Here is a 15,678-nt window from a genome sequence, read left to right on the forward strand (position 1 = left end):
CCCCCCCCCCCCCCCCGCTTGTTCTGCCCCCTTTCTATTTATTTTTCCTTTGAGACAGGATCTCACTATATTCCCAGGCTCTGGGCTCAGGTGATCTTCCTGCTTCAGCCACCTGAGTAACTGGAACCACAGGCATATGCCACTGGGCCTGACTGCTTTTCTTCTTATGGTTGTTGCTTTGTTTTTGCATTTATATATATTTCGTAAATTTTTATCTTCTATTTTAGCTTTTACAGGTATTTTAATTCTATAAAAACAGAGTATCATGTTGAGAGTTTGGAGATTCTAGCAGGGGAGCACAGTTACTGATGCTGTCTTTTTTTTTCTTTGTTCTAATTAGTTACACAAGACAGCATAAGGCATTTTGATTTATCATACGCAAATGGAGCACAGCTTTTCAGTTCTCTGGTTGTACATGATGTAGAGTTCATCATTTGTGCAATCATACATGTACCCAGGGTAATGATGTCCAACTCATTTCACCAACCGATGCAGTCTTGACCAAAGAACAACCCTTCTCTCTCAGGGAAGGTCATCCTCTTCAACTAATTGAAGATAATAAAGTAGCTTCAAGAGGGACACACATGGAATGGTAAGGAGACAAGGGGACAGTTGTCAGCCAGCTCAGTCAAATCAATCCTGGCAACCAACGAGACAGCCAGATCGCCCTTACAACCCAGAGTACCACAATGAATGAGACGTCTAGGGATTTACTCTTAGCACTTAACATTAGTCTACATCCACAGTGTTAATATCTTTGTCATTTCTTCCATCTTCCATCTTCCATGGCATTTTGTTGTATGCATACATCATATTTCTTTCTTTTTAATCGGTTCTCTGAATGATGAGAATTGGGTTGTTTCTGACTCTCTGCTATTCATTGTGAATAATGCTGCCATATGCATTTGTATACATGCTTCCTGTTGTACATACAGAAGAGATATTCCTAAGTACACTACCTGAAAGTGCAACAGCAGGATTAAAATATATATGCATATTCTACTTCAGGATATTAATGTCAAACTGTAAGCTAGAGTGGTTGCACCAATTTATTCCCCTTTCAGTAGTGTATAAAAAGATCCTTTCAATTTTTGCTAATGAAGGGGTGTGAAAAGTTATCTTTGTGGTCCTAACTTACATTTCCTTAGTTATTAAAGATGCCAAACATGTCTTCCTACATTTATTGGCCACACGAGTTTATTTTTTGTAAAATACCAATTCATGTGTTTTACCTGCTACATACTGGATATTTGTGCTTTTCCATGTATTTGTAGTTTTTCTGTTTGTTTGTTTTTTCATTTTGTTTTTCACACAAAGTCTTGCTATGTTGCCCTGGCTGCTCCCAAACTCCTGGGCTCAAGCAATCCTTCTGCTTCAGCCTCCATATAGTGGGGACTAGGCATACATCACCATGTCCAACTCTATATGTTCTTGACATAATCTTTTTCAGTTATGTGTATTGTGAATATTGACTCCAACTTGTCACCAGCACTTTCAGTTTATTTAAAAGAAATTTTGAATTTTAAAGATCTCTTACTTTAATAAATAGTTTAAATTTATCAATCTTTTTTTATAAATAACTGTTGTATCTTAAAAAAACTTTTTTTCTATCACCAAGATCTAAAAGCTACACCAATATTTTCTACTAAGAGCTTTAAATTTTTTATTTTGTCATTTAAGTCCTTAATCCATTTGGAATTAATTTTCCTATAAAATATAAAGTAGTGTTTCATTATTTCTTTTAAAGTCAAGAATATTTAAAAATCAATTTCTTTTTTTAAAAATATTTTTTAGTTGTAGACAGACACAATACCTTTATTTTACTTATTTTTATGTGGTGCTGAGGATCAAACCCAGTGCCTCACAAGTGCCAGGCAAGTGCTCTACCACTGAGCCACAAACCCCAGCCCTAAAAAATCAATTTCGAATTGAATTATCCCTAATATAAAATATTCTATTTTTACAAGAAAATCCCAATCTGGAAACTTCCAGGTGGTCTGTAACTAACCTCTCACCATAAACAAATAGAAAACTAGACGCAAAACAGGAAATAACTATTTTTCAGACACTGGGCAACAGACATCTAAGAATTGTGGTCCCTGAGAAAATGGAAACAAGCAGAGGCCTACTATATATAATCTTAGCTTTCTGGTTAGAAGTAACTTCTAAAGCATATCTCAGGGAGGATCACCCAAACTGAATTTGGCAACTTCACTAGGTTTAATAGACAGACTGGAGTTCAAGGAGGCCAAAGTAGCTAGAATTAGCAAGACTGAAAATACAAGAAAGAGCTAAAGAAAGGAAGAACTCAAAAAAATCCTCACTGGGTCACCTTGAATTCTGATTGAATCAACAACCTAAGGAAAGAACTATTATGAGGTAAGGGACTGTAAATGAACAACTCTCAGAGTTCCAACAGGATTATGGAACCATTCAACTTTCCTCCAACCAGAATAAAAACACCTCCCTGAATCTACATGGAATTCATAAGGGGAACTCAAATAGGCCATGGTTTAGGGGCTAACTAAATTAATTCTAGAGAAAAACTACTCTAAACTATCCTAAAAGCTTAAAAACGAACACTGAAAGGACCAGAGTAATCTGGTAACTTATTGCATGCCAGGAAAAGAAAAAAAAAATATCAAACTCTCTTCAAAGGAATATAAAAAATCTAGGGCCAATGTATGATAGCAAACAAAAATTACCAGACTTGTAAAGAAGCAAGAAAATTTGACCTGTAACCAGGAAAAAGAGTAGAAACAGACTCAGAAATGAGAGAAACAAAAAAGTTAGTAGGATTGGAGTTGTAACTCAGTGGTAGGGCATTTATGAGGCCTTGAGTTCAGTCCTCAGAACCAACCCTGACCAAAAAAAAAAAAAAAAAAAATGGGACTGATAGATGAGGACATTAAACCNTCATGCTTTTAATCCCAGCAACTTTGGAGGTGGAGGCAGGAGGATCACAAGTTTCAGCCCAGCCTCAACAACTTAGGGAGACCCTGTATCAAAATAAAAAAATAAAAAGGGCTGATAGATGAGGACATTAAACCACTCTCAGTCTGCTTCTGCTTCTGTCTGAGATTTAGAAATCTGAAAGAAGAGCACTTCCACCATAGGCACAAGGATACATCCCACTTTTATGCAAGTCTTTTCCATGGGCTTCTCCTATGCTCACAAGAAAGACTAAATAATACAAAATATTCTGTACTTCTAAGGAGAGACAAGAAACCATTATTAGGTCCTGGTTCCCATACTGATAAGAAGAGGTCAATTATAGCCGGGGAGGAAGTAGCAACTCTTTTCCAAGAGAACCATACATACAAGGATGTGACCGTTTAGCTACAGTAAGGAGAAAGGGCAGAAGAACTAAGAAACAGAGACACAGACTCCACCTTAAACTAAAGCTAGGCCAGACAATATCTACCTCTACCGTGAATCTTGCCAAAATCAAAACCAAGAACATTCTACCAGTGGCAGGGGACGAGAATGTGGAGAGATAATCTGTCTGTGCAGGCAATGCAGAGGTAGCTGAAAGCTTAGGGAGGGGTAGGTTCAGGAACACAGAGAAAAACCCTCTAGAACCCCAGCCTCAACTCTAAATACCAGGTGATAGCAGCCTACAAGAGGAACTTGAAGCATGGTGCAATAAAGACAACAACAGCTCCAACGAGACCCAAACCCAACTCAATTAATTGACTCAATTCCCTAACAGAAAAGATCTGCCCTTTTCCAGATTCAAATACTATTTCGTTCTCTACTATTCTACACATGATGTTTAGCAGTCAACTATATATATTACAGGACAAAAAAAAAAAAAAAAAAGCAAGAAAACAGAAAACCTACATGAGATACATCAGTCTCAAAGATGATATAGATATTGCAACTATTAGACTTTAGACAGTGATTAATATGTTAAAGAATCTAATGGAAAAGGTGAAAAACATATGAACAGATTAGCAAATACAAAAATTAGAAGCAAATATCAAATGGAAATATAGAAATAAATGTATGAGAAATGAAGAATTCCTCCAATGATCTCATCAGTAGACTAGACACAGCTAAGGAAAGAATTAGCAAACTTAAAGACGGTCAATAAAAATGAACTAAACAGAACTAAACAGAAACAAAAGAACATCCAAAAGCTCTTGGACAGGGCTGGGGCTGGGGCTCAGTGGTAGCGCGCTCGCCTAGCATGTATGAGGCCCTGGGTTCGATCCTCTGCACCACATAAAAATAAAGATACTGTGTCCACCTATAACAAAATAAATCAATAAAAAATAAAAGCTCTTGGACAATATAAAATAGTCTAATATATTTGTAACTGAAATCTGAGAAAGAAAAGAGAAGAACAGAGATGAAGAAATATTTGAAGACAGACTGGCTGAAAACCTCCCCAAACTAATATATCAAACTACAGATTCCCAAAACAGAACAAATACCTGTTTATCCTGTTTTATCAAGAAACATCCACTAGACACATTAAAAATCTAACTTATAAAAACCAAAGATAAAGGTGGCAAGAAGGGGTCAAAATATTACATAAAGAAGATCAAAAATTAAAAGGAGCAAGTTTTACACCACAAACTATACAAACCAGAAGACCGAGTGGCATTTTTCAAGTACAAAAAGAAAACAAACAAACAACAACAAAACCTATCAACCCAGAATTCTAAATCCTGTAAAAAAATTAAAAATTAAAAAAAAAAAAATTTCAAACATAAAGGTGAAATAAAAACTTTTTCAGACCAACAAATGCTAAAAGGATTCATTGCCTCTAATAGACAATGATGCCAGGTGGAAATTGGATTACACAAAGTAATGAAGTATACTAGAAATGGTAAATATATGATTAAATATAAAGTACTCTTTTTTCAATTTTAATCTCTTTAAAAGGTAAATTATTTGGGGTGGGGTACAGCTCAGTGGTAAAGCATTTGCATTGTATACACAAGGACCTGGATTCAATGCTCATTACCACTTCCCCACCCACTCCCACAGAGTAACTACTTGAAGCAAAGAAAACATCATACCATGGGGTTTTAAAGGCGTGAAAGTAAATGTATGACAACGATTGCACAAAGGATGGGGTATAAGAAATACATTCTTTTAAGAGTCTTGCATTACATGTGAAGTAAAAATGGTATTTGAAGGTTCACATTTATAAAGATGTATACAGTAAACCTAGAACAAATACCAAGAAAACAACAGCCAAGTGGGGGTGATGCATGCCTATAATCCCAGTCACTGGTGGGGGACAGCTGGGGACAATGGTGCTGAGGCAGGAGGATCCTGGGTTCAAAGCCATCCTCAGCAAAAGCAAGGCTGCTAAGCAACTCAGAAAGACCCTGTCTCTAAGTAAAATACAAAATAGGGCTGGGGGTGTGGCTCAGTGGTCGAGTGCACCAGTACCCCCCAGCCAAAAAAGGGGGGGGGGCTGGAGATGTAACTCAGTGGTAGAGTGTGTGCCTAATATGTGCTGGACCCTGGGTTCAATCACTAGTACTGCCAAAACAAAAATTAAAAATAAAAACCTCCAATATAAATCCTGACATCTTTCTGGCTCAAAGAAATAGAGAATAGATATAGGAAGATAGGGAACTATGTGTCACCAGAGTGAGCAAAGAATCCCAAAGGAGAGAGCCAGAGAAGAGCATCTCTTAATTCTGTGAATGAATACTTCATGTATCTCAGACTAAACTCTCCTTGAATGATGTCTTTAGATTCAAAGAAATACAGCAAAGGCTGAAAGAATTAAACTGACAGAATTAAGTTAAAAGAATGACTACAGCTCACAGGTGACACAGCTTAGATCGACAGATAAAACAAAACTATCAGAGGAATACTACAGGACCCAGAGTCTACACCATGTACACTCACAGTATCCAGAATACAATACAAAATTATACAATATACAAAGAACAAGGAGGATATGACCCATTTAGGATAAGACTCTTAAGAGGCCAACCCGAAAATTATGTTGAGATGTTCACATATAGTCAATGGAACAGAAAAAAGTCCAAAAAAAGAACGACACATAACACGGGTCAAATGATTTTCCATGATAATGCCAATGTATTTCAATGGGGGAAAGTATATTATTTTCAAAATAAGTGGCACATAACATTTAACATCCTGTCTCTTGAGATCAACCCTGAACCAAGAGGGATTTTGCTCAGCAGAGAAAAGATAAGCAGTCCACTCATGCCGCAGACACCTGAAGCACTTGCTAGTGGAGAAGAATAGAGCCCCTCATAGGCCCTGAGCCCAGTGTGGGGAGCTGCCAAGTTACCACGTCACTGTTCATCACAGAAAAACCTCAGCCCACATTGTCTCCATCCTTACGCAGGCTCCTACTGCACAGTGCCATAGTGAGACTTTGCCCACCAGGACCTCACGGAGCAGCAAAGCAGCTGCCACCAGCAACTTGATGGATTCAGTCCCGCAAACTGGCCTCCTCACCGTCCCCTGGCCCCAGGAGTACAAGGGCAGCCCATACTGAGTGACTTGGCCCACAGAGGCCCTGGGAATAACAATCAGGCAACCTTCTATCCTGGGAAGCAATTAGGCAACCTACCTTGAACAGGTTGGCCCCTGGAGGCTCTGCAAAGTCCACCCCACAATCCTTGGATACTACTGATGGTCACCCCATCTGGGCCCACTGATGTGGCCTGGCCCTGCTCCCCCAGAGCAGGACATGTACCTTGCTCTGCTACCAAATATGCTACACCTCACCCATTAGGCGGTCCCACGCCTGCATGGCCCTTAGAAAGTAATGATACCACAGCTCTGCTGTTACAACAAGTGCACCCACCTGCAGGCCTGTCAAGAGTGACCCCACCTCCACGTAGCCTGCAGAATTCTAAGCCACTGAGATATCCACACACACCACCAATATAGATTACAGCTTAAGAAGCTACTCTCCTGGACACTCCACTAAAGCACCCACTATAACCAAAGCCAAGGCTGCCAATCCAACTGACACCCTAGGACACACTGCCAAGAGAAAGTCTTTGACTACGAAAGCCACCCTATTAAACTGGAAGAGGCAAATGATCCGCTAAATGCACAATATCAATGTAGGGACACTAGAAGCATGGAAAAACAAGACAACGTGACACCTCCAAAGGAACAAATAAGTCCCTAACAATGTACCTCAAAGAAAAGGAAATCAACAAACCACCTGAAAAAGAATCCAAAATAATGAATTCTTGCCTCTACTAATTTTAAGGAAATTTAATGGGATACAAAAGAATACACAGGCAATTCAATGAAATTAGGAAGAAAATTCATTAAATGTTTGAGAACTTCAGCATTCATAAAAGAGCCACACAAATCTTAGAGCTTAAGAACTCAATACATAAAATAAGGAATACAGTTAACAACCTCAATAGAGAGTAGAACAAGCAGAAAGAATTCCTGAGTTTGAAGACAGGTCTTTTGAAATAACCCTATCAGACCAACAAATACATTTAAAAAAAAGAGGATAAAGAAAGACAGAATTATGGGACACCCTTCAGCAAGCAAACATTTACATTATGGTATTCAAGAAAGAGAAAAAAGGGAAGAAGGCACAGAAAACCTATTCACAACTGCTGAAAACTTTGCAAATCTGGGGAAACATATAAGACATTCAGGTCTGAATCTAATACATTTGGCCAAAAAAAGAATTTCTGAGGTATATCATAGTAATACTGTCCTAAGTACAAGGCAAAGAGAGGATTCTAAAAACAAGAAGAGAGCCATATAAGAGAACCCCCATTACACCAACAGCAGACTTCTCAGCAGAAACCTTGCAGACCAGGAGAGAGAATGGGATAATATAGTCAGTTCTGAAAGAAAAAACTGACAATCAAGATACCTATCCAGCAAAGCTATCCTTCAGAAATGAAGAAATCAAGCTTTCTAAGAACAGCAAAAACAGGGGGCTGGGGGTGTAGCTTGGTGGTAGAGTGCTCGCCCATCACATGTGAGACTCTGGGTTTGATTCTCAGCACCACATATAAATAAATAAAACAAAGGTCCATTGACAAATGAAAAAATAAAATAAAAGTGAGGCTTGGCCTCCTTTCTTGAAAGAAAGAAAGAAAGAAAAGCAAAAACAGGGAATTCATCACTACCAGACTGAACCTACAAGAAATGCTTCAGGGAATCCTACACTAGAAGCAAAAGGATAAAAACTAGCATCAAGACCAGGCACAGCAGCTCATGCCTATAATCCTAGCAGCTTGGGAGGCTGAGGCAGGAGGATCATGAGTTCAAAGCCAGCCTCAACAAACTTCGCGAGTCCCTAAGCAACTCAGTGAGACCTTGTCTCTAAATAAAATATAAAAAGGGCTGGGGATGTGGCTCAGTGGTTAAGCATCCCTGGATTCATTCCCAAGAACCACAAGAAGAAGAAAGAAAAAAAAAAAAAAAACTACCATCATGGGCTGTGGCTGTGGCTCAGTGGTAGAACCACAGCCACAGCATATGTGAGGCACTGGGTTCAATCCTCAGCACCACATAAAAATAAATAGATAAAATAAAGGTATTAAGAAAAAAAAAAAAGAGAACTAAAACTACCATCATAAAAATGTGTGAAAGCACAAAACTCAATGGTAGAACAGTTTCACAGAAAAGAACCAAACCTTATCAATATAGAAAACTACCAAATCACGAAAATAAACAAAAAACAAATATATAAAACAATTAGAAAAAAAATCAATAAAATGGCAAGAATTTCTCCTTACTTTGAAAGTGAACAGATTGTTTCCTAATTAAAAGATAGAGACTGAATGGATTTTAAAAAACAAAATCCAAAAGTACACTGCCTATAAGAAATTCACTTGACCAGTAAAAACAAATATAGACTGAAAGTGAACAAACGGGAAGAGATATACCAGGCAAATAGAAACTAAAAGTATGCAGGAGTAGTAGCTGTGCTTAACACAAAAGGGACCTTCAATCCAAAAATATAAAATGCTACAAAGATGGTCATTATATAATGATAAAGGGACCAAGAGGAAATAACCACTGTAAATATATATGTATCCAACACTGCAGCACCTCATTATATAAAGCAAACATTATTAGATCTAAAAGGAGAAATACACTCTTAACACAGTAGTTGGAGACTTCAACATCCCACCTTCGATATCCTGATTATCCAGATTAAAAAAAATCCATAGAAAATATCAAGCTATGCTATATACCAAATGGCCTAAAAGACATTCATCGAACATTTCATTCAAGAGCTGTAGAATATACCTACATTCTTCTCATCAGCACATGGAATTCTCCAGGACAGACTACATGTCAGGCCACAAAACAAGTTTAAACAAATTAAAAAGAACTTCATTTATAGCATTTATCTTCTCTGACCACAATGAGATGAGACCGGAAATCCACAAGAACTACTTTAGAAATTATACATTTATAAAAATTACACAAAATTCTCTCGAGTAACCAATGAGTCAATGAAGAAAACAAAAGGGGAAATTTAAACATTTCTTGAAACAAATAAAAATGAAAATACAATATGCCAAAATCTGGGAGACACAGCAAAACAGTACCAGGAGAGAAGTTAACAGCAACAAGTACCTATGTAAAAAAAATGTGCAACAAAATAAAGAGGTCATTTGAAAAGATAATAAAATTGACAGACTTTTAGTTAGCCTATCCAGGAAAACAGAGAGAAGACAAAGGTAAATATAATCAGAGATGAAAAAGAACACATTATAGCTGATAATACAGAAATACAAGGATGATTAGAGACTATTATGAATAACTATATACCAACCAATTATAAAAGTCAAGAAGAAATGGATAAATTTCTGAACACATAAAACCTACCAAATTTGATCCATGAGAACATAGAAAAAATAGACCAATAACAAGTAATAAGATTGAATCAGTAATAAAAAGTCCCCTGACAAAGAAAAGCCCAGGACCAGATGGATGGTTTACTGCCGAATTTCAACAAAATTTAAAGAACAAGCAATACCAATTATTCTCAAACTATTCCAAAGTATTAAAAGGAAGGGACCCCTTCCAAACTCACTGTATAAGTCCAGCATTACCCTGATACAAAACTAGACAAAGGTATAACAAGAAAACTACAGAAAGATGTAGTGTTCCTTTCCTGAGAAAGATGCAAAAAAACCTCAATGAAATACAAGCTAGTCAAAGTTAACAGCATATACAAAAAATCAAATCATCATCATTATCAAGTGGAATTTATCCCAGGGATTCAAGGATAGTTCAACACACACAAATCAATAATGTCAATATAATGAAGAATAAAAAATGTATGATTATCTCAACAAATGCATAAAAAGTATTCACTAAAATTCAACATCCCTTCATGATATTAAAAAAGAGAAAATTCAAAATTTAGGAATAAAAGTAATTCACCTCAATACAATAAGGACAAACCCACAGCCTATATCATACTAAATGAGGAAAAGCTGAAATTGTTTCCTCTAAGATCAGGAACAAGACAAAGATATCTAGTTACCCTTATATGATCATTACATATTATATACACATATTAAAATGGCACAGTGAGTCTGGCATGGTGACACATGCCTATGATCCCAGTTACTCAGGGATCTAAAACAAGAGGATTGCAAGTTCCAGACCAGCCTGCCCAACTTAGCAAAGTCTCAAAATAAAAGAATTACAAAGAGTTGAGGCAGGAGAATCCCAAGTTCAAGATCAGCTTCATCAACTTAGGGAGACCCTGTCTCAAAATAAAAAGGGCTCGGGATGTAGTTCAGTGGTAAAGTACCCCTGGGTTCAATCCCTAGTACAAATTTTTTTTTTTAATTTGTTTAAACTTATACATAAATGATTAAAAGAAGCCAGGTATAGAGACACACACCTGCCATCCTAGCAACTTAAGAGGCTGACTTAGGAGAATCCAAGTTCAAGACCAGCCTCAGCAATTTAGTGAAGCCCTCAACCACTTGGCAAGACCCTGTTTCAAAGAAAAAATAAAAAGGGCTGGGGACAAGGGGTTGGGGATATAGCTCAGTTGGTAGAGTGCTTGCCTAGCATGCACAAGGCCCTGGGTTCAATCCCCAACACCCCCCCCCTAAAAAAAAGGGCTGGAGACATAGGCCACCCCTCGGTTCAATCCCCAGTACCAAACAGAACAAAAACCACTCATTAAGAGTAGTATTCATAATAGCCTCAAAGTGGAAACAACTCAAATGCCCACCATTTGAAGAATGGAGAGATTAAAAGTTGTACATTTGGCAATAAAAATGAAATACTGATACATGCTATAACATGGATAAACTTTGAAAATATTATGCAAAATCAAAGAAATCAGTCACACACAAAAAATCACATGGTTCCATTTATATAAAATGTTTAGTATAGGCCAGCTTACAGGACACAAAGTAGATTAGTGGTCACCTAGGACTGGAGGGGACAGAAGGTTTAAGGATAATGGCTACAGCATATAGTTTCTTTGTGAGGTGATGACAATATTCTAAAATTGATTGTAATGATGTGTATATAATTCTATGAACACATCAAAAACTACTAAATTGTACAATTTATAAAAATGAATATGTAGTAGATAAATCATACCTCTATAGTTATTACAAAAAGAGAAATAACTATTCAACTTTTACAAGAACACATAAAAGACGGGTGTCCTTGTCAGACGCAGTGGCACACACCTGTAATTCCAGCAATTTGGGAAGCTGAAGCAGAAGGATTGCAAGTTCAAAGCCAGCCTTGGCAACTTAGCCAGATCCCATCTTAAAACAAAAAATAAAAAGAGCCAGGGATGTAGCTCTGTGTTAAGTGCCCCTGGGTTCAATCCCTAATACCAAAAAGAAAAAAGAAAAAAAAGCCAGGCATAGAGGCACATGCCTATAATCCCACCTCTAGGGAGGCTGAGGCAGAAGGATTGCAAGTTCGCAATCAGCTTTCTTGGCAACTTAGTGAGACCCTGTCTCAAAATAAAAAATAAGGCGGGGCGGGAGGCTATGGTTGTGGTTCAGTGGTAGGTAGAGCACTTGCATAGCACAACGTGAGGCATAGGGTTTGATCTTCAGCACCACATAAAAATAAATAAATAAAATAAAAGCATTGTGTCCATCTACAACTAAAAAAAAAAAAAAAAAAAAGGCTGGGGATGTAGTCAGTGGATTTAATCCCTAGTACTGAAAAAGAAAGAAAGGCCAAGTCAATCCATGCACCAGAAAAAACATTTATTAAAACATCTATTTGATAAAGGATTTATATCCAGAATATACAAAAAATCCTCATAACGAAATAATAAATTCAATTTTTTAAAATGTTCAGAAGGCTTAAACACATACTTCACCAATGAAGACAGATGAATGGCCACTAAGCACAGGAAAATAAGCTCATCATCATGAGTCATTAGGTAACTGTAAACTAAAACCAAAATGAGTTACGATTATACCCATGAGAATGGCTAGAAATAAAAAGACTAGGAGCTGAGGATGCAGCTCAAAGCATGTGCTCAGGTACACAACAACAAAAAAGACTGACAAGGGGCTGTGCTCAGTGGCAGAGCGCTTGCCTAGCACATGTGAGGCACTGGGTTCGATCCTCAGACCAGAAATACATAAATAGATTAAAAAAAAAAAAAACACAAACCAATTAAGACAGAAAATACCAAGAGTTCAAGAAATTTTGGATCAACTGAACTCTCTACAGCAAATGAGAATGAAAACAGTAGTACATCCACATTGTAGAATAGTTTGGCAGATTCTTAGTTTCCTGTAAGTTTTAAACTAAACTCTTATGATAAGAACCTACAATTCTGGGCTGGGGCTGGGGCTGGGGCTCAGTGGTAGAGCACTTGCCTAGCATGTGTGAGGCACTGGGTTCGACCCTCAGTGCAACAAAAAAACAAAATAAAGGTATTGTGTCCACCTACAACTAAAAAAAATTTTTTTTTTTTTTTTAAAAAGAGAACCTGCAATTTCTCTTCTAGGTATACACTCAAGAGAAAGAAAAACATATCTTCAAGAAGATCCATACATTAATGTTATTTCATGGCAGCTCAGTTGTAATAACTGAAAGCAATTCAACTGTGCATCAATAATGAGTGCATAAACAAATTATAGTAAATTATTTAATGGACTATTACTCAGCAGTTAAAAAGGAAAAGGGCTGGGCTGGGGACATAGCTCAGTTGGTAGAGTGCCTGCCTCGCATGCATAAGGCCCTGGGTTTAATCCCCAGCACCACACACACACACAAAAAAAAAAAAAGGAACAGGGCTGGGGATAGATAGCTCAGGGGCAGAGTGCTTGTCCAGCAAGCATGAGACCTTAGGTTCAATCCCCAGCATCACCAAAGGGAAAATAAAAAAAAGATGCAGCCCCAAAATGAAAAATCTAACACACATTAACATGTAACAGTGTGTCAATCTTGTGTCAATCTCAAGAGGACTATACTAACTAAAAAAGCCAGACACAGAAAAATACATTTTGTATAATTCCACTTATTTGATATTTAAAAAAATAAAACACAGTGACAGAAAGCCAATCAGTGGTTGACAAGGGCAGTACTAGGGAGAGAAGACTGGAAGAGGGCACAGGGAAATTTGTGGGGGGTGCTGAAAATGTTCTATCTTTATTGTGGCAGTGCTGAAGGTTATAAAACTATGTACATTTGTAAAAACTCATAAAATTGGACATCTAACTGGCTGAATGTTAAAATAGGTAAAATGTGCTCAATAAGGTTGATTTTTTAAAAAAGAATAATTAGTGATTTCAATCCTTTTCCCAAGTCCATAGAAGTTCTCAAGATCTTAGGGTTCCCAAAAGGTCTCAGCAACCAATCTGCTCTACTTTGAAAACCTGACCCTGACTTCAACTTCTTATCTGCCTTATGATTCAAAGTCTGCACTTCTGAAGCACAAACCTCTAAACTTTGAAGACATTTCTAAAACAGGTATGCAGATATATAATCAGATATATATGCAGATATATAATCTATGTGCTATAATTTCAGCTGATTTAGAGAAGCAAACAGTATTTGATTCCTCAGCAACTTTTCCAGCTTTCTTGCTTTCCCATTTTCCCACATTAAAAAAAAAATACTATACATGTTTAGTGGCTCATTCCTATGGAGGGGACAGATTCTAGTTCCAGAGAACTTAACTTTAATCAGCAGGTCAGGCTTAAACGCTTGCAGTCTGTTTGCCAATATCTAACCCATGACATTATCTACAAAGAATAAAAGAATTCATTAATGAACGCTTTTCATTATATCAACATTCCCAATATAGTCAAAGGCAAATAAAGCCTACTGCAACCAATAGAAAAATATGTAGAGTGGGGTGTTAGTGGCAACTAGGTGCTGAAAAACAAACAGCAGCACTCAGGAAAGGGGCTAGCACATATTACCTTGAATTCAAGGTGGATTTCCTACATATTGCCAACAGCAGCAATTTGGAAATGTGTAAAATAGCTCATGGAAATTGCATTCAGAGTGCTAGGACCTTGGGAAAGACCAGAGTTATTCATGCACAAAAACACCACCAAAGAAATGAAAAAAAAAACTAAATATGAAGAAAGTGTAGGGAGGCCTGGAATCCAAAATACACAAACCTCTGTATTACCCCGATATTTTGAAAGACAGAACCTTTTTAAAATTAATCTTGCTCTATGCTCCAAAGTGTCAACAATAACCAAGCCACTACTATTAGCAAAGAAACATGACAGCCAATAAAAGAACAAACAGGTAAAACAAGCTCACACTTGTTTACTACGGAGCAGAAAGCAAACATGAAACAGGAAATAAAATGGAATCGTGCTTAAGCAGAAATAGGACTCTTCTTCATTACTGTAGTTCACTCCTGGAGATAAACAGGGTTAGTTTCTTATTTATGTGTGAACCCATCTTCCTGATAGACAAACTGACCTAAGCTGCAGTCTTTTATTCTACTACTCTAATGTATTCATAATGGTAAGACTGCAGGAAAAGAAAGCTAGATGTTTGAGAATCATGTTGGGCTGACACTCACCACAAATTTCTCACCATTCTGCTCCACATGTTTGTATGTGGGGACCGATATGGGCACTGCTTGCTTTTCTGTGTAATCATAAAATGATTGTCCCAACGAGTCGTCACTGGGATCTAGGTTATCCGCCTCATGAGGAGGTACAGATAACACTGTCAAGATCAATTCCTTCTCGCCTGCTCGGATCAGGTCCACCACCTGCTTGTGTGTCGCCCCCTCAACATTCACGCCGTTCCTAAGGGGAAAAAGGGAAAAAGACAATCCCATAAACCAGAAGGGTCCAAACACTTTGTATCTCCACCCTCCTGCCCCCACTCCAGTGTCACACAGTGTGAACCATAAAATCAAAAGATTCATTTGGTTCTTTACAGATTCTACAGTGAAGAGCCGTTTGTGAACTTACAGCAGGGGAAAAAATGGAAACCTGGGAGAGAACTTATCCTTCCTCTGTTCTAGAACCCCCACCCCACACAGCTTCAAGAAAGAGCATGGGAAAGGGGGAAGCCCAGGAGAAAGCAAAGCTTTTTAAGCCAAACACTCCAACTTCCTCATCATAATTAAACACGTATACAACACAAATGGCTTTTGACAATCTTGCCATTTGAACTATCCTCTTCATCCTTTTAAAACTCGGGGGAATTTTATTAAAAGAAACTTCATAAAATGCATTCCCTTGATTT

The 15,678-nt window shown here is 37.6% G+C and overlaps 1 protein-coding gene across 2 annotated transcripts in view; it reads right to left on the reverse strand.

Annotated features, from left to right (window-relative positions):
* Snx27 (sorting nexin 27) overlaps positions 1-15,280 on the reverse strand; it is a 46,300-nt gene extending 31,020 nt beyond the window's left edge. For both annotated transcript variants that reach the window (XM_015502915.2, XM_015502916.2), the window contains exon 1: positions 15,002-15,280. In XM_015502915.2, the coding sequence (XP_015358401.1) occupies positions 15,002-15,265 (264 nt within the window). In that variant the 5' untranslated portion in view covers positions 15,266-15,280. The remainder of the gene's footprint in view (positions 1-15,001) is intronic.
* Between the last annotated feature and the right edge of the window lie 398 nt (positions 15,281-15,678).

This window comes from Marmota marmota, unplaced genomic scaffold, assembly GCF_001458135.2.
Source record: "Marmota marmota marmota unplaced genomic scaffold, marMar, whole genome shotgun sequence".
In the NCBI taxonomy this organism is placed as follows: Eukaryota; Metazoa; Chordata; class Mammalia; order Rodentia; family Sciuridae; genus Marmota; species Marmota marmota.